Source organism: Zalophus californianus, chromosome 1 (assembly GCF_009762305.2).
Source record: "Zalophus californianus isolate mZalCal1 chromosome 1, mZalCal1.pri.v2, whole genome shotgun sequence".
NCBI classification, from domain to species: Eukaryota; Metazoa; Chordata; class Mammalia; order Carnivora; family Otariidae; genus Zalophus; species Zalophus californianus.
This window is the reverse complement of record NC_045595.1, coordinates 86,472,772-86,499,107: the sequence shown is the minus strand read 5'-3', so window position 1 is coordinate 86,499,107 and position 26,336 is coordinate 86,472,772. Positions and strand designations below refer to the sequence as shown.

At 40.9% G+C, this 26,336-nt stretch overlaps 2 protein-coding genes across 5 annotated transcripts in view; both read right to left on the bottom strand.

The window, feature by feature from the left end:
• COLQ (collagen like tail subunit of asymmetric acetylcholinesterase) overlaps positions 1-5,759 on the bottom strand; it is an 83,088-nt gene extending 77,329 nt beyond the window's left edge. The window contains exon 1 of the mRNA XM_027581755.1: positions 5,637-5,759. The gene's annotated coding sequence lies outside the window, so the exon portion shown is untranslated. The remainder of the gene's footprint in view (positions 1-5,636) is intronic.
• Positions 5,760-8,218: 2,459 nt separating this feature from the next.
• Positions 8,219-26,336, bottom strand: part of HACL1 (2-hydroxyacyl-CoA lyase 1) — a 37,983-nt gene continuing 19,865 nt past the window's right edge. For 2 of the 4 annotated variants that reach the window (XM_027581741.1, XM_027581745.1), the window contains 8 exons: positions 25,389-25,494; positions 23,427-23,510; positions 22,394-22,495; positions 19,523-19,677; positions 18,960-19,118; positions 17,304-17,411; positions 15,873-16,059; positions 8,219-8,563 (listed from right to left, as the gene is read on the bottom strand). In XM_027581741.1, the coding sequence (XP_027437542.1) occupies positions 8,504-8,563; positions 15,873-16,059; positions 17,304-17,411; positions 18,960-19,118; positions 19,523-19,677; positions 22,394-22,495; positions 23,427-23,510; positions 25,389-25,494 (961 nt within the window). In that variant the 3' untranslated portion in view covers positions 8,219-8,503. Of the gene's footprint in view, positions 8,564-12,732; positions 12,899-15,872; positions 16,060-17,303; positions 17,412-18,959; positions 19,119-19,522; positions 19,678-22,393; positions 22,496-23,426; positions 23,511-25,388; positions 25,495-26,336 lie in introns of those variants that run through there. The other 2 variants (XM_027581743.1, XM_027581742.1) reach the window with 2 other exon arrangements.

Sequence of the window (26,336 nt, the reverse complement as noted above, 5' to 3'; positions counted from 1 at the left end):
AGAGCTAGTGAGAAGCAATTTTCAAAGACCCCTAAGCCAAAGTCTCTGGTGTGAGCCCTTTGCTCCCATGTCTGCTGGGTCTTATGAAAACTATCTCCTGTTCTGTTGTGTACCATGTTGCTAGGAATTTGAGGAGTAGCCTCAACTGCACATGGTCAAGCACACTGCCACATGTTATTATTGCTGAGGAGCTAGATTTATCCCTTATGTGGCTGTCACCCATAGCCCTGATTCCTTCTCTATCCTTGAAATAGGCCCCCTCATGCTCTCTTGCAATTTGAGAGACCTGCATCCTCTTTGTTATCAATCCCACGGAGTCAAATCGCAGCCCAAAGTTGGTCTAGGGGCCCCATTAGCTCTTCCAGGGTGGAAACTTTGTCTCATGACTTCTCAGATAAGCAATCTAGAGGCTCACATCTTGCCACATACTGGGTTGACAAAGTGAATGGCACATGGTAGGGACTCAATGGATGTTGAATTAAACAGACACTTTGTGATCTATTTCTTTATCACTTCATCGTTGTTGCTTACAGTTTTGCCACTGTTCTTTAGGTCATGCTTTTTTTCCTAAATTTTAAGTCAAGCATTTTGTAAGATAATCAAAATGGAAAATTCCAGAAATTCTCATTTCAAATCATAGGCCCACTTGTTCTCTTTTAAATATTTTCTTTTAAAATTGTCCCTTCAAGATAAAACCACACAATATGTGACTTTGGAAAAGTCACTTGATTTCCCTGAGGCTGTTTCCTTATCACAGGAATAGTAATCAACACTCCTTTCAAAAGAATGTTGTGAGGATGAAATAAAATTATGTGTATGAAAGCTCTTAAGGGTTATACACACCTTATCATTGCCATTACCTTAAGTCCAGATCACAACAATACTGACATACAACACGAATAGCTACCTAAAACAGGACAGCCTCACTGTTGGACCTTTCTTTAAAAGGTTATACTGCTATATTTAGAGCTTAGCCATTTCCTCCTCCATATTTTTTTTTCTTGTTTCCCACAGCCCTCCATTCCTTGAGTCAGTGGCATTTACCTCCTCAGGGGGCGGGTAGGACAGCCCAGTATGGGGAATCCCTGGGCAGAAGGGGGGCCTGGCTCCCCAGAGTGTGGACCTCAAGGAGAAGCCATGTCCAACACAGCATCTGGTGGTAGCATTACAATGTCTGAGGGAGAAGCCCAGGCCAAGGGGCCTGAGAAGGGCCTATGGAGGCCTGGACATCCCAGCATAGTGTGGAGAATGCATCCAGAAACTCCTCAGGTCCCCAGAGGGATGTGGAAAGGACTGAGCAGATGACAGAAGAGCCCCAGCAGTTTGCGAAATGTGGATGTAATTTGCAGATGAGCAGCATCTGTGGCTAAAACCCAAGGCAGATGAAGTCTCAAGATGGGAATTGCCATGAGGAGAGAGCTGGCCTCCAAAGTCTGCCCTCCGTGAAACCACACTTCATGACACTTATGGCCCTGTGTAATCCCTCTCCCACATTGTATGTAGGTTGGCCCTGTCACTCACTTTAACCAAGAGAATAATGCAGAAGTAACACCGACAGTTCCAGGTCAAAGTCTTAAGAAAGCCTGGTAGCTTTTACTCATACCCTGGTGGAAGTTGGCTGCTATGTGAAAAGCCCAGGTATCCTGCTGGAGAGAGAACCCCTGGAGGGGAAAACACTGCTTGTGCAGACAGACCACATGGAGGAGTGCCAAGGTTCTAGGGCTGTCCTAGACCAACCAACTTAGGACTGTCAGGAACAAACCTGTAGTCTGACACAGTCAGCTTTATGGACTCATGGCAATGAAACAGGCCACAGGCCAGAGGAACTGTGGGGCAACTCACCAAAGGTAGAGTTAGCATAGGATTCAGGGGAGCGGTGGTGTTTAGGTGGACTACAAATGAAGCTGAGTGTTTTGTTCATTTTTGAATTGAAAAATCATTTTATTGAGGTCACTGAGGAAACTCAGTGTAAGGTGACATTAAAAACCAACGACTCTCACGCAAAGCACTTGTAGACTATATATGCATTATATGAAGACGGATGAGGGGGCTCAAGGAGGATGAGTTGGGTGCAGAGGACAAAAGATGGGGGTGTATGAAAGAGTTTCAGTATTCCAGCCCAGTTACAAATTGGAACATTGGAGATCTGCTAAGGAGCCGGACAATGGGATTATGATGATACTGTGCCTGGCTGGCCCAGGAAGTGGCAAACGATTCAAAGCCATATATAACATTCCAATTCTTTCAATGGTTATCTTTTAGAAAAATTGGGATGCCATATTTCACAGACCATAAATTTGCATACCATCAAATTCACCACTTAAGAATAGCAAATAAATGATTTTAGTATTGAATCAAAAGTTCGATAGGCTCAAAGCAAAGCAGGCTCTGTGTAAAGGACTCGACATCAGATCTGGACTATGAAGTGGACCCCAAGGTCCTATTTCCTGGAATGCTATAAAGTTATGATAGATGGAGAAATCTGTGTCCAGAAACTCTGCATCGGCATTGCAAACCAAGGCTGTTTGGGCATTCCATGCTTACTGATAAACTGATAATCTGATAATCTATGATTTTAGAAAACAAAGTTTCTCATGAGTAAGAAAGATGGATGTTCGACATTTCCAGTTGCATTGTGTCCTTGGATAAAATACTTCCTTCTGTTAACTTTGCATCTGGCTTTATCCACATCTCTTATTCTAACTTGACGAATGGCTAGGCAGATTTTTACCTTCTTAGCCTGAGGTAATTTTTACTTTCTCAGAGCAAAAAAAGGCAACTCAGAACTTCCAGCCCAGTGGAGCCTCTAGAGGACCCAGTTCCAGCTGCCATTTGATGGCAACTGCAAGAAAGACCGTTAATGAAGTAAGGAGAATCAGCTGAGTCTCGCCAACCTGCAAAGCTGCGAGAGAGAAGGTCTTGTATTTAGCCGCTAAATTTGGTGATGGTTTGTTACACATAGATTACTGAACCAGTCATGCTTGAAGCAGACCTCTCCCGTGATGGCAGGGTAAGGACTCCCCCCCGGCCGCCCCCAAATGAGATCATCCTCAGGGAAGAGGAATGAACCTAAGGTAGATGAAGCACTTAGAAGAGACTATTACCCTCTGGTGAGAAGTCAGAGAGCGGCTAACCCTGGGGAATGGAGGGTTGACTCTGGGTTGCGGGACATGCCATATATCTTGATCTGGCAGCGGCCACACGGATGCATACCTACGTAAGAATTCATCAAGTTGTACAATTATGATAACAAGCAGAAGTGGAGCTCATGGAACGCCTGGGTGGCTCAGTCGGTTAAGCATCTGCCCTTGGCTCAGGTCATGATTCCAGGGTCCAGGGATCGAGCCCCACATCAGGCTCCCTGCTCAGCGGGAAACCTGCTTCTCCCTCTGCCTGCCCCTTCCCCCAGCTTGTGCACGTGTGCGCGTGCTCTCTCTCTCAAATAAATAAATAAAATCTTAAAAAAAGTGGAGTTCAGCAGCTGATTTCTATCATAGAGTAATAATGAAAAGTTACCCGTCTGTGAAATATATACTTGTCACATACTAATAGATGAAAATAAGACATTATGACAGATGCATGAAGTAAACAAATATTTATGTAGGAAAAAGTAAAATTATGAATTTAAACATGGACTGACCTAGATGCCAAAGACGAACCTGATTGTGAGCAGAGAATTTAAGAATATAAAACTACAAAATTGCTGGAATGTTCACTCAGAATTCCTATCTTATGAATTAAATTAGAAGTAGACTGTACCTCTTCAAGCTCATGTCCCTGGAATCAGAGATGGGAGGAAGTTTAGAAACCCTCTTTCGCTGGTTCTCAAGCTGGGCTGCACACTGGGATCACCTGGGGAACTTTAAAAATACTGATGCTTGGATCCCACCCTAGAAATTCTGACGTAATTGGGCTAGAGTGTGGCCTGGGATTCAAGATTTTTAAGATCCCCAGGTGATTTCTGTGTGCTGCCAGGATTGAGAACCGCTGGTCAGTTTCAACCACTCTTTTCGCAAATGAGAACAGAGGCCCAATACTGACAAATTGCTTGCAAAATATCCATTAATTGGCTGAAGCCAATTTTCTCTGATGTGCCTTAATAGGAGGGAGCTGTGGCATGGATAATACCAAACAGTGAATAATCTAAAAATAATTTCTATTTGGTTTGGGAAAGCAGCACGTGACTTCCCAGCCACCGACTGGTCTGGCTAATTCAGTTTGACTCAAATGAATGTGCCTTTTCCTGAGGTTACACTGACAGCCCAGGCCTGTGCTGAGGTGTGGAAGGAAAGCAGTTCAACTCAATATTGACCATGGTCAGTTCCCCAGCTGTCCAAAGCACACAATAACTCTACAGACCAGGGGACTTCTCTTACCAGAAGATTCCACAGAGGGACAAAGCTAGCTTTTTCCTGACCCTTTGTTCTGTGAGCATTGGGTGCCTGAAGCATGAAGAGGGAGTGGTGAAGGGAGAGGGGCTGACAGCTATCAAGGAGCATTTTTGTGCCAGGTTTTGTGAAATGCATTCCTATAAACGGAATTTGCTCCAGAAAACTCTATGAGTTAGGTATTCTATTATCCCCATTATAGAGATGAGGAAACCAAGACTTAGATTGTATAACCACCAAAGCAGAGCCAGGATGGAACCTCGGGCTTATCATACTCTGTCCAAGAGGGACAGTTGAGGCCTGAAGCTGAAAAGCAAGTTGCAGGGGCACCTGGGTGGCTCAGTCGTTAAGTGTCTGCCTTCGGCTCAGATCATGATCCCAGGGTCCTGGGATGGAGTCCCACATTGGGCTCCCTGCTCAGCGGGAAGCCTGCCTCTCCCTCTCCCACTCCCCCTGCTTGTGTTCCCTCTCTCACTGTGTCTCTGTCAAATAAATAAATAAAATCTTTAAAAAAAAAAAAAGCAAGTTGCAGATGGACTTGGATCTGATCCTTGGATTTTAAGCCCTGCTGAACAAACTTTGTCTCCCCATTTTTCAGCCCAGTCTAAAGGCAGCAGCAAAGAGACCTCCAGAAGTACCTGTGGCAGCCGTGAGGAGCCAACGACCAAGATGCCCAGATGCTGCTCTCTGAAATCCATCCCTGATCCGAGCCAAGCCCACATTCTCCCAGGTACTGTGCTGCCCCTCTCCAATGTCTGTGCCCAGCAGGGTACGAAGGGGGCCTGTTCCTGGGAGACCTGGGACTGTGACAGAAGCTTTGCCACATCTTCCTCAGACTGCAGGCATCGGGGATGCTTGCACCCAATCTTCCCTCTTCCTCCCTCCCTTTCCAGGGTCAGGTCTGCAGGGCAGTCTGATGGTTCTCCCAGCCTTTTCCTGTTCCTTCCCTGTTTTCTCTCATAAGGGTGGTCCCCTGAATAAAACCTTCGGGGTGTTTAATCCCATGCAAAGCCCCACCCCACTGGCACCCCCAACCCATATACACATCACTGTGAGGGGGGAAAGAAGGTCAACCTCTGCTGACTCTTCTTGGGAACGTGGTCTGAGATTGTGAAAGTGAAGACTACAGAAGAACAGGTTTCTCAGTATGTTTACCTTGTCATTGGTTTTGGTGCCATGAAGACAGCCTAGGTGACAAATGATTGACTAGCACCTTAACTAGCCCTAATTCATTTGCCAAGAAGTTACCTTTTATTGCAGGTGTCCGCAAGCACAAGGACCAACTTGGAAAGGCTGGGGATTCTTTTCCGACTTTACATCCTTTGGAGAAGACATTCAAACCCTGCAGCCTCAGTAACTCCTGTAGGGAGATTTTCTTGTCCGCTTTTGCCCCTCCTAAAAGAAGAAAGCAGATAAACCATATATATGCTGATTCTAAAACACCTAGAACAAAAGTGGTGCATACCCACAGTCACCGTATCATTTAGCATTGTTCTGGAAGTACCAACAAAGGCCACCAGATAAAAGAAAGGAAGAAGAGGTGTTTCTTTTTTAAATTAATTATTTTTTAAGTTTGTATTTTAATTCCAGTTAGTTAACAGTGTTATATTAGTCTCAGGTGTACCATCTAGTGATTTAACAATTCCATAAAACACCCGGTGCTCATGACGACAAGTTCCCTCCTTAATGCCTATCCCGTATTTCACCCATCCGCTCCCCCCCTTCCCCTGTGGTAACCTTCAGTTAGTTCTCTCTGAAAGGAAGAAGAGGTTTAAGAGAATTCATTAAGGTATAAATTAATACACAAAATATGCAAACAATAGCTCACTACAAATATAGCAGAAGAACTTATAATAGCACAAAACAGATTAATGTCTAGGAAAAAATTTAACAAAAATTAGCAGGGCTAATATGACGAAAACTTTAAAAAACTCCACTGAGGAACAACAATAACAACAAAAAAACACTTTCAAAAAATTCAAAGATACTTCAGCATTAAATAGAAACAATACTTTAAAATTCAATTCTCCAAATATCATATGAACAAATATTTCATATATTCATTTGACTCCACTCTGTATTAACTATGTCTTTTTGTTTCCTGTAATTCTGAGGCTCCTGGAGGGACTGCCCCTCCCAGGTTAGCTAACTCCTAGAGAGAACAAACAAAACTCTCCTTTCATATGCAAACCAACCGTTCAGGAGCCCACATCCACCCACTCCCTTTACCACAGTCTGTACGAGCTCTCACACTCCCCTATCCTCCTGCCCTTATCAACCCAGAGCCAGCACCAGATAACCAGGGCTGCCCCTACACTCCAGAGCCCTTGGAAATTATTAAAACTGGCCAAATAACTAAACCTGTTAGCCATGCCTCACCTCTTTCTTCCCGAGACAACAATAAAGGTTTCAGCCTGCTAGTTCCCTCTCTCTATGCCTGAGACTGACCTCAGGGTCTTCTTCTGTGGCCCTGCGTGGTGTGGCATTCTCCTCTTAGGAACTGTAAGAAACTATCTTCTCAAGACGATTGTCTCCTGATCTATTGGCCTTATTGAACCTCAACTTTTTCTATTAGTACACTGTATTTTAAAGCACACTTTTTTTTTTTGTGCTAGTGAAGTTAATATGCAAAAACAATCAAATGAAGAAAACCATGAAAATTCTGAAAAATGGTAACATAGGGCAGTGGGGAGGGAGCTGGAGTGGCTGGTGAAGGGTGGGGAGGCAGGGATGGCACGGTGTCCTGAATCGGTTTTATGAACGTAGTGGGTATAAATTTCAGTTCAAAGCACTCAAGTGTGAAAGAAATATTTATTTTTAGTAATTCAACTCAATTTTACCCTCTATTTTGCCAGGGTGGAAACTAACTCAGTGACGTCAGGCCTCATGGCCTCCAACCACCCTCTCTCCCACACTGCTGGAACCAGGGCACTGCTCTAAGGACCGTTGGGCTTATCTAATATCCAGGCATCAGGGTTGGGCTTCTGACCCTTGGTAGCTCATGTAGCCACTGTGCGTCCTGGTTGGGAGGCTGTTTGCTGCAGTTTGTGATATAAACCCTTCCTGGGTCACCTCCTCTCCAAGAAAGTATCTCTGATGTTTACATTGCTATATGCCATGGGGAAGTGGATGCTTCAGGAGTGAACTCACAGAGGAGCCTGTCCAACAGGAGCGAGAGGACACAGGCCCTGGAAGAGGAGGGGTGGGTGACATCTGGGTACACCGTTGAGTGGGGGAGGGCAATGGGAATTTACCATGAACATTCTGAGTAATGCCAGAGGCGCACACGGGGCAAGGAGGAAGGGCATTTTCATGGAAGAGATGTCTTTTGAGCTAGACCTTGAAGGATATAGCTGATTTCACATGGCAAAAATCGGTGGGTGTACACAGTGTGAGCAAAACTCAGGCTAAGGTGAAACTGGATCTAATTTCCTGAGCCTACCTTCCTCAGTGGAGGGAGGGGGCAATTCCCAGGAACATGCTGGGACCAGGGCATGAGCCACGTGGCTGTAGATTAACCATTCCACAGACCATAGGTCATTCTAGTGACCACTAATACAAAGAACAAAATTGTGAATAATGCCATCCCTGTGGAGATTTCCAGGCCTGAGTCAAAATTTCGAGTGTTTCCTTCATACTTTGAAACTGGAGATCCAGGGGTTTCTGGGTGTGCCTTTCTCTGCTCCCTAACTGGAGTAAACATTCAATCCGGATTTACCATGGGTTCACCGACTGGCTAGCCTCTCTCCTGGAAAAGGCCTTGGAAGGGAGGGAAGATCTAAGACAACCCAGTGAAAACCAGTGGTGTAGACAGCACTGCTTGTCAGATCTGAATCCAAGCAAGGTATACTTTTATTTGCACCTTATCTATGGGAGGAATTAATAGGATCTTCAATTTCCTTTATCTACATTACTCCATTATTCAGATTAGCAGCAGCAAATGCAACCAGAAATCAACAGATGATTCAGACTTCTTCTGTAACCTTTCACTTTTCAGTCAGCGGAGTCCGTTTTATCAGGGTTTCTCGGTCATATTTCCCAACCAGAATTTAATTTCCAACTTTCTTAATACATTCATATGAAATGCTATCCTAATCACTCTAAGTTCATTTGTTTCAGTCATACGGCACTTCTTCATAGGAATGCACTGCTTCCCCATTGCCTAGTGAAGTGTCCTACAAATAGTAAAGGAAGAAAAACATTGTTGGATTCCATATTTTCATTTTCCTTTGGTGTGCAACAGTCCTAATTCTTTGTAAGAGTTGAGACTTTTTTTCCTAAGGAAAATAGACTCACTTCACATAAGCTGAACTACTTCAAAGGCGCAAGTGTTAAATAACCATAGAAAATATCCACTGAGCTATTTTCCAATCGAGCCCCACGTCGGGCTCCCTGCACAGTGGAGATCCTGCTTTTCCCTCTCCCTCTGCTGCTCCCCCTGCTTGTGCTCTCTTTCTCTGTCAAATAGATAAATAAAATCTTTTAAAAAAAGATTCTCATTCAACTATTAAGTGAACCGCTACAGAGCAGGTGGCTGTATAAACACCTAAAATTGGGGGCACCTAGCTGGCTCAGTTGGAAGAGCATATGATTCTTGATCTTGGGGTCATGAGTTCAAGCCCCACGTTGGGTGTAGAGGTTACTTAAATAAATAAACTTAAAAAAAAGGGGGGGAGTAAAAGCAGAGGGGCAGAGAGGGAGAGAAGCAGACTCCCCACTGAGCCCAAAGCCCAATGCAGGGCTTCATCTCACGACCCTGAGATCATGACCTGAGCAGAAACCAAGAGTCACTCAACCAACTGAGCCACCCAGGTGCCCCTAAGTGTTAATTATTAAACTAGGGGGTGCAAAAATGTTTTATCAAAATAAGTTGACTGAGGCGCTTGGGTGGCTCCGTTGTTAAGCATCTGCCTTCGGCTCAGGTCATGTTCCCAGAGTCCTGGGATCGAGCCCCGCATCGGGCTCCCTGCTCCGCGGGAAGCCTGCCTCTCCCTCTCCCACTCCCCCTGCTTGTGTTCCCTCTCTCACTGTGTCTCTTTCTGTCAAATAAATAAATAAAATCTTAAAAAAAAAAGTTTGACTATCAACCAATAGATTCATCTTAGAGGGGCTTCTTCAACACCTTATCCTTCTAAGGGAAAATTCTTTTTTTTAAAGATTTAATTAATTAATTAAATATATTTGACAGAGAGCACACACATGCGGAGGGGCAGAGGGAGAGAGAGAGAGGGACAAGCAGACTCCCCACTGAGCACAGAGCCTGCCGTGGGCTTGATCCCAAGACCCTAAGATCCTGCATGATCTGAGCTAAAGTCAGACACTTAACTGAGCCACCCAGGTACCCCAGGGAAAACTTTTAAAAGGATACTAATTTCAAGATTACTTTTACAAAATAAACAGTCAATGGACAGTGTCATTAATCTGGTCTTCATATGCTCAGACTGACCTCTGCCAGATAGTCTACTAACATGTTAACATTTTTTTCCCTCTTGAGCTAAGTATGGCTAGGGAGCAAGCATTTTCCCCAAGTTCTATCTGGTAGTTAGATTTATATAGTTCAATTCATGAATATTCATCAAAGCTTCCACACTACTTTTACAGGAGAAGCCTATATTGCACTTGGCCACCAGAGGCAATCATCCATGGGCAGAGTAGGACACTGATGAGGTTTATAAGATCTACCCACTCTCAACACTCCTTTTGATATGCTCTATGCTTTTATGAGCCCAGGCTCTCTAGCATGTATCTCAGAAGTACAGAAGAGTATCTGCTGCCGGGGAAGCTGGGTGGCTCAGTTGGTTAAGTGCCTGGCTTCAGCTCGGGTCGTGATCCCAGGGTCCTGGGGTTGAGCCCTATGTCAGGCTCCCTGCTCAGTGGAGAGCCTGCTTCTCCCTCTCCCTCTGCTGCTCCCCCCCTGCTTGTGCTCTCTTTCTGTCAAATAGATAAATAAAATCTTAAAAAAAAAAAAGAGTATCTGCTGCCTGGGCCCAATTTCAGGGGTTCGCCACATAAAACCGCAGCTCCCTGCAAGTATCTTCTGGACTGACATCTCAAAGCTGGAGTCCACTCTGTAGAAGTCACTTATGCCCCTAAGTAGCCAATGGAGACAAGTCTGATGTGTATGGTGCAAACCTGCTGAACTTTGAGAAAAAGTCCTGTGTTCCAATTCAAATACAATTGCAGGTAATAAGAATGACCTTGAAAATAAATACTTTCCATTTCTAATATTCTTTTAAAATAATGTCTTTCTGATAACAAAAATTACATAATTACTTTTAAAATTTTTTAAGAGAAGGAAAAAAACAGAGGAAATAAAAATTACCTATAATTCCATCACCAAGTTATATTAAAATTTTGGTTTTGTTGTCCCCATCTTTTTTTTTCTGTGTATGTATGTGCGCAAGAGTATAGGTGTATACCCTGACCTGTAGCCATCCATTTTGTAGCTTGTCTTTTTCACTAGTATTATACTGTGATTATTCCTCCATTTACACATACTCTTTAACACAATTTTTATTTTATCAGGTCAACAGATCATAATATATGTAACCAATGTCTTATTATTAAACACTGGCATTGTTTCTAAACTATGCTGAATGGCCTTGTATATAAATATTTGACCAACTATTTTGTCTATAGGCTCACTGGGTCAACAGTTAGGGCGTATGAACATTTTTAAGATTCCAAATACAAGTACTGCTAGAATTACTCTCTGAAAATGTACCAACTTCAACTTCCACCATAGCATAGCAGTGTCATCCTCATTTTACCCTCACCTTCACTGAGAATTATAATTTTAAAAGTGCTTTGCCAAGTGGATAAACAAAACTACGGGTTTTCAGTCTAACATATTCACACTTATTCATACTCCTTTATATTTATTTATACTCATTTTACTGCATTTTTTCTGTTAATTATATATTCATGCCCTTTGCTAATTTTTCTACCTGTTCATTAATATTTTTCTTATTTATAAGAGTTCTTTAAATATTAAGGCTGTTGACTCTGTTGATCTCAATGTGGTACACATAAACTAAGGTCTGCTAATCCAAAGATACCCTGAATTACTAGTTCAGGTATGGTATGACTCCTCCTTTGGCTCAGTGAGTTCTTTCCAGAAAAACAAAACAAACAAAACCCCAATTCATAGTAGAACAAGTCCACTAAATACTGGGGAGTCTAAGGTACAAAGTGATCAACAGATAAACTATGAAGTAGAAATAGCCTATGTACTCCAACTTACTGAACATACCTCTACATTGGAAAATCCTGGAGAATTTTTTCCTCAGATGTTTCTTATTATTTATTATTTTTTTTAAAGATTTTATTTATTTATTTGAAAGACAGAATGAGAGAGAGAGAGAGAGAGCATGAGAGGGGGGAGGGTCAGAGGAAGAAGGAGACTCCCTGCTCAGCAGGGAGCCCGATGCGGCACCTGATCCTGGGGCTCCAGGATCATGACCTGAGCCGAAGGCAGTTGCTTAACAAACTGAGCCACCCAGGCGCCCCCCTCAGACGTTTTTTAAAAAACATGTGACTTTGGAGCACTTGGGTGGCTCAGCTGATTAAATATCCAACTCTTCATTTTAGCTCAAGTCATGATCTCAGGGTCTTGAGATCAAGCCCTGCCTGGGGCTCTGCACTCAGAGGGGTCTGCTTGAGATTCTCTCTCTCCCTCTGCCCTTCCCCCTGCTTGCCCATGTGCGCTCTCTCTTAATCTCTCTCTCTCTCAAATAAATAAGTTTTTATTTTAAAAAAATGTGATTTTGGGGCACCTAGGTGGCTCAGTCGGTTAAGTGTCTGCCTTTGGCTCAGGTCATGATCTCAGGGTACTGGAATCGAGCACCCTGTTGGGCTCCCTGCTCATCGGGGAGTCTGCTTCTCCCTCTCCCTTTGCCCCTCCCCCTGCTTGTGCTGTCTAATAAATAAAATCTTTTTTTTAAAAAAAAGATTTTATTTACTTATTTGACAGAGAGAGACATAGCAAGAGCAGGAACACAAGCAGGGGGAGTGGGAGAGGGAGAAGCAGGCTTCCTGCGGAGCAGGGAGCCTGATGTGGGACTTGATCCCAGGACCCTGGGATCATGACCTGAGCCGAAGGCAGACGCTTAACGACTGAGCCACCCAGGCGCCCTAATAAATAAAATCTTTAAAAAAAATTTAAAAAATGTGACTTTAAGAATGGATTTATGTAAAAGAATACTGATGTGTGACTCAGCAGTTAGGCAGTTACAATGCTATTATTTAATAAAACCCACTTCCATCTTTCATCTGTAAATGGGTTGTATCTGTGGTAGAATACTTGTAACTTTTTCTGTTTTTAGTCAATTCCTTTACCATGAAATGTCATTTAGAGATTTTTTTTTATTTTTCTTTGTACAGTAATTTTTAACATTTTATTAATTTTGCTGTGGAAAATAAAATTCCATCTTACAAGAAAGAGAAAACTCCTCAAGACCAAACCCTGGCATCTTTATTTATATATTAGAGCGGGTCAGCCAGTGAAAATCCTAGAAAAAGAAAAGACAACAAACATTCATTTAAAAGAATTAATTGCCTCAAACTATATCCTCACTATTTTCCTTGTTCTAAAATCTAAAAGTCCCATTATATTATCCACATTTAGGTTTGTCTTTGGTCTTGTGCTCTTCCCAAAAGGAAGCTAAAAATTCATAGTGAACCTTGCTGTCTTGTCCTACAAAACAACTATGAACAGTAATCAGGGCACAAACACTAGAATCTGAAAGAACCAGAAGTAAATTCAAAAGGAGATGAAGGAAGGCCAAAGAGGGCAAGCTCCCAAATCTAAGAACCTGGGTAGGAAGAGCAGTGCACAGAAGCCTTCCCTGGGACTAATACCATCCTACACACGTGGCTGGGACATGGTGACTGCAAGAGAATTAGGTCCTCTCTATATTGTAATAGGAAGCAGCCAGCCTACCCTACACTGTGAATCAACAACACATGGCAGATGGACACACAGACAATGAAAAATGAACAGCTTGGAAACCATAATATGCGCGGAATTTACTGAAATGAGGATAAATAATGTTGAAATGATAGATTCAAGAAATATATCCTTATGGAGTTATAACAGAGGAGACAAGAACTTGTATTTCTCCAGCAATACCTCCTCAAATTCATAGAGAACTTGGAGAATAGATATTTAGAAGCAGATCATTAGAAATGTGAATTCATTAGCAGAGAGGGGACTCATTAGGGCTTTTCTGTGACTAACAAGGTCTCAATACTATCTATTTTGTGTTTGTGTTCTGAATATAGCTGTTAAATCCATCTGGTCCAATGTGTCATTTAAGGCAATGTTTCCTTATTGATTTTGTGTCTGGATGATCTACCCATTGATGTAAGTGGCGTATTAAAATCTCCTATTTTAGGGGCGCCTGGGTGGCTGTCGGTTAAGCGGCTGCCTTCGGCAGGGTCCTAGGATCGAGCCCCGCATCGGGCTCCCTGATCATCAGAGAGCTGCTTCTCCCTTTCCCTCTGCCTGCTGCTCTGCCTATTTGTGCTCTCTGTCAAATAAATAAATAAATAATATCTTTAAAAAATAAATAAATAAATAAAATCCCCTATTTTAATCCACTATTATTGTAGTGTTATTTCTCCCCTTAGGTCTGTTAATATTTGCTTTATATATTTAGGTGCTCCTATGTTGTGTGCATAAATATTTACAAATGTCATACCTTCTTTTTGGATTAACCTCTTAATCACTCTGCAGTGTCCTTGTCTCTTACTATAATATTTGTTTTAAAGTCTATTTTGTCTGATATAAATATAGCTATTCCAGCTTTCTTTTGGTTTCCATTTGCATGGAATATCTTTTTCCATCCCTTCACTTTCAGACTGTGTGTCCTTACATCTGAGGTGAGTCTCCTGTAGACAGCATATAGATGGGTGTTGTTTTCTTATTCATTCAGCCACTCTTGATTGGGGCATTTAGTCTATTTACAGTAAAGGAATTACAGATAAATATGTACGTATTGCCATTTTGTTAATTGTTTCCTGGCTATTTTGTAGTTCTGTTCAGTTCCTTTCACCAAAGTCTCTGATATCTGGTTTTTTTTTTTTTTAAGATTTATTTATTTATTTGAAAGAGAGAGAGAGTACACACGAGCAGGGGGAGGTGCAGAGAGAGAGAGAGAAGCAGATTCCCTGCTGAGCATGTAGCCCTACACTGGGCTTGATCTCAAGACCCTCAGATCATAACTTAAGCTGAAATCAAGAGTCTGACGCTTAACCAACTGAGCCACCCAGGAGCCCCTCTGATATGTTTCTACAGAAAAAGAATTTTTGTAGAGTTTTATATATTTTATAGTTTCCAAATTAGTTAATTTACATTTAACTGATTGTCCAGGCATCCATTGGCCTACTGGTCTACCACCTTATTCAAAAAAGGAAAAGAGGGGCACCTGGGTGGCTCAGCCGGTTAAGCATCTGCCTTCAGCTCAGGTCATGATCCCAGGGTCCTGGGATAGAGTCCCACATTGGGCTCCCTGCTCAGTGGGCAGTCTGCCTCTTCCTCTCCCTCTGCCTCTCTTCCCTGCTCGTGTTCTCTCTCTCTCTCAAATAAATAAAATCTTTAAAAAAAACAAAACAAACAAAAAAGAAAAAGATCTTGCAGCATATATATGTGCAAAGAACCAAGACAGAAACATCTTGAAAAAATGATCTACTCTGCAAACAGTGACTGATACACAAGGTGTAAGCATGGAAGACAGGTATAGAAGAGAAGGCAAGTGGCAGGACCAGGATCGGAGCACAAAATTTAGTATGAAAAGCAAGTTAATCTGGGATGGGAGAGGATCATGCTACACATCCTGTCATTTATTTTACTGCTATAATCTACACTGTAGTTTTGCTATGGAGGCCAAAGTAACCAATTTTGAATGTAACTGCACATATCTTCCTATTACGGTCTCACCCTCCCACTGGGCTTCCTTTACCTTCTGCCTCCCGCCACTCTGGCCTTCTTTCAGTTGCTCAGACTTGCCATGTTCCTTGCTGTTAGTCTTCCCTAGCTTCTTTGCTTGAGACTGTCCCTACTTATCTTTCAGATCTCAGCTTAAGCACCAGTTCCTCTGAGAAGATTTCCCCTGGGACCCCAAATAAATCAGCTTCCTTGGTTGTATATTTGTTCAGGACTGGGTGGCTTCCTTCAGAGGAACTGCCTCACTTTGTTGTGATGCATTCAGTTGTGAGGTGACTAGGCTGTCCCTCTCCCCTACTGGTCTCTAAGCTCCATTAGGTGAGGGCTGAGTTCAGGTTTGCTCATCATGCTATTCTTAGCAAGTAACACAAGACACCTAACACAAATCTCAACAAATGCTTATTGAAAAAACACAAGAAAGTGCCAAACTCAGAAATGGTTTAGAAAGAACTCTGTGAACAGAGTGTTCTATTTGCTAGATACTTCTGGGGATAGGATGGAAGATGCATTTCTGATTTCTGCTTAGCAACTGAATTTACCTGGGTCTTCCGTGAGGATTGCGGCTCAATCATGATATTGATAAGAGAAGGTTTAGTTGTGTCTGCCAAGCTCTGCTTCAGTGATTTTTGGAGTTCTTCTGGTGTTTGTACAAAATACCCTTTGCCTCCAAATGCAGTCATAACCTGCTCATAATGTGAGTTTGGTAGAAGACAGAACGGAGGAGCCCTAAAAAATTCATAAGTCAATAGAAAAAAAAAGTCATTTTCCAAAATAATTTATGGAAAAATTTAGGCTGAACTCAAAGGCATACTTTTATGTCCAACATTTAAACAAATATGCCAGTACACTAAGCTTTCCATATATATTTTTAAAGATTATCTATTTTGGGGGGGGTGAGAGAGAAGGAGAGAGAGAATCCTCAAGCAGACTCCCTGCTGAACACAGAGCCTGTTGTGGGACTGAATCCCAGGACCCCGAGATCATGACCTGAGCCAAAATTAGAGTCAGAAGTCCAATTGACTGAGCCACCCAGGTGCCCCTAAACTTGCCATATATTTTTTATTGTCTATATAGCAATAGGACTTTTTGTGATGATAGAAATGTTTTATATTTATATCTGTGCTACCCAATATAGTAGCCGCTAGCAACCTGTTGCTGTGAGCACTTGAAATGTGACTAGTTAAAATAAGGAATTTTTAATTTAATAACCACACATGGCTACTGGCTACTATATTGAACAGTGCAAGCTATGCCATCCACTACCATGATCCCAAAATAAAAAGAAGAAAAAAGGAATGGTTATTGCAAAATATAGCAAATAACAGCAAAATGAGAACTGAAGTTAATGAAACATAAGCAAACATACTCACACCCTGCTCCACCCCAGACTGAGCAAATTCACGACTTGTAGCATGGCCAGCTAAATACTGTCTCACTTTGACTCTGCCATCAGATAATCAAGAGTTTATTAAGTAATAAAGAGAAGGAAGACCTCTGGATCATAAAGAATATGTTAACATTCATTTCTTCCATGGTGTAATAGGAATAGAAGGACCGGGAACATTTTGCAACAAGCCCTTTCATTAAAGCTCAGACATCAAACTTAATTGTCCAAGTCTTCAGTGGCCCCCTGATCATAAATTATTTATTGAAGCACCCTATCATGCACTGGGTATTACATGTAAGTGATGAATCACTAAATTCTACTCCTGAAACCAATATTACACTATGTTAACTAACTAGAATTTAAATAAAAAAATGGAAAAAAAATGGAAAAAAAATGAAGCACCCCATTACGAATGGTTGTACAAAGGGGAGTCATGCAGACAGGGTTCCTACTCTTTAGAGGGGCTGACAATATAAGTAAACAATACTCACATGACAGAAGCACATTTCAATACTGCAGACTCTTTAAGGAGAGATTAAAATAGATGAGCGAAATTAAATACGCATTGTTCTGGGTTACTTACACTGCAGTAGAATCTCCAAATTTTAACATTTCCTTCCAAGAATCTGCATCAAAACCTTGGTAAATTCCATTATTGTTCACCACCAAAAGTATAATGGGCAAGTTGTACCTAAAATTGAAAGCAAAATATCAAGGAAATCATTCCTCATTCTAAAACAGTTTCTTATCTTCAGGTTGAAATTTTAACTTATAAATGGATAGTTTTCCACAAGCTTGTTTTATAATATTAGGGTAATACTAAAAAATTAAGTATTTGTTATCCTAATAAGGAATATCAAGTCATTAACAGAAACATGGAGTCGCAGACAGGATGTAAGATTAGAGGTCGGCACACTTGGTTCTGCCACTATGCACCTGTGGACCTCACAGAGCTTTTCTGAACTTGGTTTTCATAGAACCAGGTATTAATAAGAATGACACCTTCCACATTTAATGTTCTCTGAAGCACCACTTCTAGGTGGTGCCTAGTAGTACTATTTGAAAAGTATCTTTCTATTTACTGAGCTCCTCATAGATAACTAGCACTTGCTAGATGCTGTGGGAAATATACAAGTGACTAGCATACATTCTCTTCTCTCAAACCACTTCACCCAAAATTAGAAAAACATTATATGGTGTAATAAATAGAGAAAGAGAATATTTAATAATGTGCAAAACAGTATTATAAACACAAAAAAAGGATGATTACACTTTACTAATGACTGACAAAAGAACATGGGATTTATTTTCTACAGACCTAATTTCTGAGACCAGGTGTAAAAAAAAAAACTAAAATGCATACTGTTACATAACAGGATTGTGGTAACTACTTGCTCTCCATGCTCAAAGGGAATCATGACTCTCTAGAAGGCCAGCTTTCCCATAAATCACCTTTCGGTGTGTATCACTTGGCTGTCAAAACAGACACCCTAACAAGTACATACTTTCCCTCTGATCTTTAAAGTGTTATATGCCAAAGCTCTGAAAGCCCCCAAAACATGATTTACAAACAAGCTCTAATAAGAGTCCTGGCTAAGAATACAGAATGATTTTTCCACAGTTTAAATAACTAGGGAGAAAAAATATATACTTATATAGTAGGATCTATAGTTCATGAGTTTCTCCATGAATCCTCACAACTAGAAACAGAATCAACAGCTCACACTGAGTGAGCAGACATCTCGAGCTTTAGCTAGATTACCTCATTTGTTCCTCGCAACTGTCCTTTAAGGTAGGAACTATTACTATTCCTCTCCCTATTTCGGAGGAGACTAAAGCTTAGTAAAGGAACTTAACCTGCATCACCCGCATCACCTGGCTCTGATGTTGTCAAGCCAGTATTTAAATCCAGGCCATGTGACCCAGAGGCTGTACTCTTAACCACAAAGCTCTGCTGTCTCCCTGCAGAAAACAAGCTTTTCTCAGACCAGAACTGTTTGCAGTGATCTCAAAACCACTCGTCACAGTTTTGCAGGTTTGGGCATGTAGTAAAGGGTCATGAACACACTAACCTGGATGAGGAAGATGCTGGGGTTATTTCATACCAGTATTCTCAGGATGCAGAACAGAGCTATGTACAAGGGCCCTTGGCACATGGTGAACACCTGGTAAGCATTGTTAGGCGAGTCAGTCTTTATGTGTAAATTTTTATATTTTGGAGAAAGAAATGCTGTTTTACCTGCAGATGGTTTCCACTTCCATGCCAGAAAACCCAAATGCACTGTCTCCCTCCACACAGATGACACGTTGCCCTGGGTTTCTATCTTTAGCCACTATAGCAGCTGCAATGGCAAATCCCAAACCAACTCCCATTGTTCCAAAAGTACCAGCATCGAGCCTGTTGGGGAACAAAGCTAAAATGAAACCCTCTGGGGCATGCTGATGGTGGGGTTGGCACAAATCGACTCGTATTTGCGTGTAAAATAAAGAACAATAAAAACATTCTCTGTCTTTAATATAAAGTTTTTAGATTATGAGGAACCCATTAGTCAAGGATAAGCAGAATGTGTGGAAAAAGTCTCTCATGATTGCTTGAAAGACTACGAATATACTAAGTATACAAATTATCACATGATCATGAAAACATATCAAGCATAAAAACTCTACCAAATCTTACCTAAGAATACTTTTATGAAAAATGTCCTTATACACTGAATATGTGTAATTCTCAAATGTTTTATGAACATGCACTACTATAGCTTCCAATTTAACACATTATAATTTCTTTCCTGGAAGCCTCACCTGTGACGAGGAAGGTAGTTCTGAATCACAGTGCGTCCAATATCCATAGTATTTGCTCCTTCGCTTACCACAAAACAGTCTCTGGGTAGTTGTTCTTGAACATGGTAGAATACTGTGTAATAATTCATAGGCAGGGATTTTTGGGAAGCTAATTCCTAAAGTATTTGAGGGAAATATAATCAAATTAGATAGAGATACAGTGAAAAATTAGCAATGCCAATAAGCTACTATCAAACTTATTTGGAAATAGGCAACAAGAACGAGCTACGAGGTTCCCAAATCACCACTCTGAGAAGCTAATGGATCTGTGAACAGGCCTGTGGGACATACTAAGAAAAAGGGGACCCACAGACCCAGTCTGGGACACAATCAAATAAATCAGGGAATAGCTTTCTTCCTGGACACCCACCACGCACATTAGCATACTAGAGTCAGACAAGTCCTACAGTAAAGATAGCTGGAAACACTGGGTTAAACAAACCTAAACAGTCTTATTTGAGCACTTTTAAGAAAACACTGCATTACAAAAAATAAAAATTTTATTCTAGAATATTTTAATCTGAAATATGCCCTTAAACTTAAAATAAAAATGAAGTCAGGATTTCAGAAAATCTCAAAATCTCGTTCTTCTCCACATGCACTGGAGAATAAAGAGGATATGCTTCACCCAAAGAGTCTCTGAATGGAGCAAGGTAAGTGCCTTTGTCTAGCTATATGCCTTCTAGAGTGGAGAGAGAGCCACATGGGGCTTCAGCAGCAATAGTCCCCATGTGCTCCCAGCACTGCCTCTTCACCTGTCCTATTCTGGCCTGTTGGAGATGATACGTAAGACGGATGAGGCACCCTCCTATACTGCTGCGCCAGGAAGAGAGAGGCAAGTTCCTTCCATCTTAAACTAATATGATTCCTAGGGAAAAGAAGGGATTAATCATCACACCAATCAGGAAAACAGAATTGAGCCTGGCTCGTGATAGAAACAGCCACTGCTTAAAATTCCAATGAGACACAAAATTACGTATAATTAATTCTGCTAGTTTTGAAAATGTGAATTTATTCCAAGATGTCTGACATGTTAGGGAACAATATGAGCATAACTCAAATTTCGTATTTGCTTATGCAGGATTCTGTCAGTGAGAAACACCACATAAACACAGAAAACTGCACCCAACTGAACCAAGATACATAGAAATACACAAAACATCGAAAAAAATCAAGAACCTTTCTCACAAAGAAAAAATTCTACCTATATACAAAGACTCTAAACAGAAATCACCACATCCTGCAGAAGTGATTCATTTCACTGCTAGTAGTAGTGGATGATGTGGTAGTTTCACATATTACTACAACTTCCAAAGTCTTGGGGCGCCTGGGTGGCTCAGTCGGTTAAGCAACTGCCTTCAGCTCAGGTCATGATCCCAGGGTCCTGGGATGGAGCCCTGCATTGGGCTCCCTGCTCCACAGGGAGCCTGCTTCTTCACCTTGCTCCACAGCTCCCCCTGTTCATGCACTCGTGCTCTCTAATAAATAAATAAACTCTTTAAAAAAAAAACAAAAAAACTTCCAAAGTCTTTAGATATCAGGCAAAGCCATGAATGCAGATGAGGAAGTTGCAACATAATTTCCAGTAGTGATATAAAAGTTAACCTGAGGGGCGCCCGGGTGGCTCAGTCCTTAAGCATCTGCCTTCGGCCCAGGTCATGGTCCCGGGGTCCTGGGATCGAGCCCTGCATCGGGCTCCCTGCTCAGCAGGAAACCTGCTTCTCCCTCTCCCACTCCCCCTGCTTGTGTTCCCTCTCTCGCTGTGTCTCTTTCTGTCAAATAAATAAAAATCTTTAATTAAAAAAAAAAAAAGATACTCTGAAAGGGCCATAAATGGTCTCCACCAAAAAAAAGAAAAGAAATGTGAGGTGACGGATGTGTTAATGAACTAGATGGGGGGGGGGAATCCTACCACAATGTATATGCATATAAAATCACCAGGACGTACCTTTAAATATCTTACAATTTCATATGTCAATTATACCTCAGTAAAGCTGAAATTTTTTTAACAAAGAAAAAGAAGGCTGTATATTAGATCAAATTTTCAATTTTGATGAAATACCTATCTATTATACATGCCTACTTGAAGGACTTTTATCTTAAAGGTAGAAAAATATGCTCTAAGATTTAATATTCCAAAAGATGTCTTAATTATGATTTGGGGCCAAGGTCAAACTGAGGACAGTGAGCTCTACCCATTCATATAGGTTCTTACAACTTTCTGTCCAATGTCAGATCGGTCTCCTTCTACCACTTCACACTAATTCAACAAGTTGCCTCATGTGCCTACTGCCACAAGAGACTTCAGGTCTTCCTCAAGGAAAAGCACCGTATTTATTGAAATATGTATTTCTTAACCACTTAACACGTATAAAACTTTGCCATCATTTTTATTTACTCATTGAAGATTTATTCATTTATTTTAGAGTAAGACAGTGTGTGCGGGCATGCATGTGTGTGCACAAGTGGGGGGGAGGGGCACAGAGAGAGCGAGAGAATCTCAAGCAGACACCCCACTGAGCACAGAGCCCAAGGGGGGGCTCGATCCCAAGACCCTGAGATATGACCTTAACTGATACCAAGAGTCACACACTTGACCGACTGAGCCACCCAGGCGTCCCTCTGCCACCATTTTTATTAGGTTTGTATCTTAGTGTTTCACAAAGTTTTTGAGAGCTGTGCCTCTAAACCCTTTTTCCCATGAGCCCTTTGGTTTTTACTGCATGATTTCATATAGCTTAGTGATTTTAGGAATACATAGGTCATATTATGACAGAGCTAACTGAGCCATGAACCAGAAGTGGTCTTGAGTTTCCGTGAGTCTCATATTACCTTGGAAGCAGCTTCATTGATCTTCACTTTTTCTCTCAAAGTTTGCCACCAGCTGCTCTCTGGAGGATACTGCCATGGTGTTTTATCAAATTGTTCTAAAAGCTAAAACACCAGACTTTTTATTTTTTGAAAATAAACTTAAGTCATATTAACACAAAAATCTCTTATTAAAGAAAACAATACTGCTATACTATCCTGTCATTCACAGCACTCACACTGTATTTCCTCTAGGCGGCTAACAACTGATAAATAGGCAACATGGAAAGCTTCTGTTTGGGTCAGTGTGGACTTGCACCAAAAATTGGAATTTCCATAGAACACAGGGGAAAATGCTACTTTCTCCACACCTCACAGGCAGGGGCTTTTATGCCCTCCTCAGCCTTTGATACTAGAAGGAAAATCATAGAATCCTTGTGGGAAGGACAACAACCCCAAATACCCAGGGATTTGGTATGCTCCAGGATGTTTTAAATATGTGATTGGGGGATGCTTCATAATATTATATAATCATGATAACAATAACAATTTGTATCCAAAATCAAGTAATAATTGTGACTACATTTTATCTCCTGTTACAGTGATATATATAAATTATGTACAAATAAAAAGAATCTGGACAAGTCACTAAGTACCATTTGAAGAGTAAAAATCTCTTTATTTTCTAAGGAAATACTTAGATTTTTCCAGTACATAAAGACATTTCTTAGCTGTAAGTTCAGTTCTTCTGGAAGCTGTATTATAATTTTTCAGACAGCTGAATCCTACTTAGTAAATCAGTTTGTCTACTGAATGCCTTTAAGTCTTCAATCGCCTTCCAAAAGTGCTTAATTTACATAAAAATGATCTATATACAAGCAGTTGGATTTAGTGAGTTCCAAAGTTATATTTAAGAATAGCTTTCCATCATAAATTTTATTTAAAATAGATATCAATAAACCTGTCACCAAGTGAATCAAGGTTGAAACATTTTTAGGAACTGACTATTCCCTAAAGACCAATCCACATAAACTAAAACCTAGGCAAAAGCTCTTACCTGTTTAGTGATAGCATTTATGTCCCCTAGCAAAATGACAGCAGGCTTTACATTATTCCCCAATTCTTCTGCACAGATATCAACCTAAAAAAGAGATAAAGCTTAAGAATGAGGCATGCTTATTCTTAAAAATCTCGAAGAAGTCAATTAAGGCTGAATAAATGAACCGAAGATTTGATATTCAGGAAATTTTTTTTTAAGTAGGCTCCATGACCAGAATGGAGCCCAATGCAGGGCTTGGAATCATGACCCTAAGATCAAGACCTGAACCAATATCAAGAGTTGGACATCCAACCAACTGAGCCACCCAGGCGCCCCAAGAAACTTCTTAATAAAAGTAAAAATCCATAGAACTATGAGTATCACAGCTAGGACAGAAACCTCATCATCTTCATTTTAATATCTACTCTGTAGATCTGGGTATTGTTCTATTATACACACAGGAACGCATTTGACTTGACCAATTATAGTTTTTTAATATAATCAAGAAGGTTCTACTTAATTACACTGGAATTGCTACTTAGAACAGTTCTCAAATGTGAGCTATCAGAATCACCTGGTAGGGGCGCCTGGGTGGCTCAGTTGGTTAAGTGACTGCCTTCGGCTCAGGTCATGATCCTGGAGTCCCTGGATCAAGTCCCGCATCGGGCTCCCTGCTTGGCAGGGAGTCTGCTTCTCCCTCTGACCCTCTTCCCTCTCGTGCTATCTCCCATTCTCTCTCTCTCAAATAAATAAATAAAATCTTAAAAAAAAAAAAGAATCACCTGGTAGCCTTGTTAAACCACAGATTTCGAAAGTCCACTTCAGAGTTTCTGAACTCAGCAGATCTGAAGTGGGGACCAAAAATGTGCTTTTCTAACAGGTTTCCCAGGTGGTGCTATGCTGCTGGTCCAGGGACCACATTTTGAGAACTCCTCGTAGGGTAAGGCATGATTATTTCCCATTTACCCAGAAGCTCTGTATCTGAATGGCCGTGAGCAAGTGAAAATAGTTGTGCAAGGAGTTGTAATTTAGCCACGTCAAAGGGGATGCATTTTATTCTATACTCAAGGGGGATAATCAAGAGGTGGTAACATCTTCCAGGTAAACCCAGGTCTTGCTTATTTGCAGCATTAATTCTCCATAGCTACAGGGGGAAAGGACCTGTTAGAAGTTGACTCCTTAAAAAGTAAAAGGCAAATAGGGAGAAGATATCAACTGTAGCTGGGTCATCAAACACCATACACAATCTCTGTTGGGCAAACAGGTTCACATTGCACTATATAGGCAGTACCTTCTTTTTTTTTTTAAGATTTTATTTATTCATTTGAGGGAGATAGCAAGAGATAGAGCACGAGCAGGGGAGAGAGGGAGAAGTAGGCTCCCACTGGGCAGGGAGCCCAATGTGGGGCTCAATCCCAGGACCCCAGGATCATGACCCAAGCTGAAGGCAGAGGCTTAACCAACTGAGCCATGCAGGCAGTACCTTCTACACCAATAAGGAAACTGGTTTAAAAAGAGAATCATAATGATACAAGAACCATTAAAGTGAGGTCAGAGTATATTCCACTCTGTTTAGTGACAAGTATAAGCAGCATTTAGAGATTTCCAACCAAAGGGTGTTTGAAAAATTTGGCACCTAAAAGGACAACTCAATCCCTAACAATGTTGAATGTTTTGTTCTAATCTACCATTCTACTTAAACCCCTTTTGTCTACCTTTAAATATACCTGAACTATGAAGAAGAGGAAAATTGTGCTTTTCAAACTATTTAAAACTTGGTTTTGAAAGGTTTTCTGGTTAGAAGTAAAGCAGCATATTATGTTTCACAGGCTTGAAAAGGCAGCTTACTTTGGTACCTGTAATTATGTTAGATAATTTATAAAAATCTACAAAAGCCAAGAAGAAAGCAGAGCTAATAATAGCTGAGGAGAACAATAAATCACGGATAGCGCTGATTTTAAATCTCTCTGCTCCGAGTACCTGGATAAACTTCACATCTGGCTGATACCTTGGAGGCAGTCCGAAGTGCAAAATCCAATTTAATCTGGCACCAAATAATACAATTACATCAGCAAACTGCAAAGCCCTATTAAAAAGAAAAATCTGTTATGATATAAAAAGTGTATCTACATTTCTGACTTGAATTATTCTAAAATTAATTTCTAAAGTATTTAGAAAAGTTTAAATAATCTGGAATTTTAGTCTTCAGAATCAGCTTCTAGGATAAATTTGCTCTTTCAAACCAAAATAATTATGAAGCCATTCTATTTAAATAGTAATCTAAAAGATGAAATAAGAAGAAAAATATTATAAAACCATACCTATTTCATTAGTTTTTAAAATTTTTAAAAATTTTTAAAAATTTTTTGTTTATTTTTTAATTAACATATAATGTATTATTTGTTTCAGGGGTACAGGTCTGTGATTCATCAGTCTTATACAGTTCACAGTGCTCACCATAGCACATACCCTCCCCAGTGTCCATCACCCAGCCACCCCATCCCTCCCACCCCCCCACCACTCCAGCAACCCTCAGTTTGTTTCCTGAGGTTAAGAGTCTCTTATGGTTTGTCTCCCTCTCTGGTTTCACCTTGTCTCATTTTTCCCTCCCTTCCCCTATGATCCTCTGCCTTGTTTCTCAAATTCCACATATCAGTGAGATCATATGATACTTGTCTTTCTCTGACTTATTTCGCTTAGCATAATACCCTCTAGTTCCATCCACGTTGTTGCAAATGGCAAGATTTCATTTGATGGCTCCATAATATTCCATTGTATATATATACACCACATCTTCTGTATCCATTCATCTGTCGATGGACATCTTGGCTCTTTCCATAGTTTGGCTATTTTGGACATTGCTACTATAAACACTGGGGTGCACGTGCCCCTTCAGACCACTACATTTCTTTCTTTGCGGTAAATACT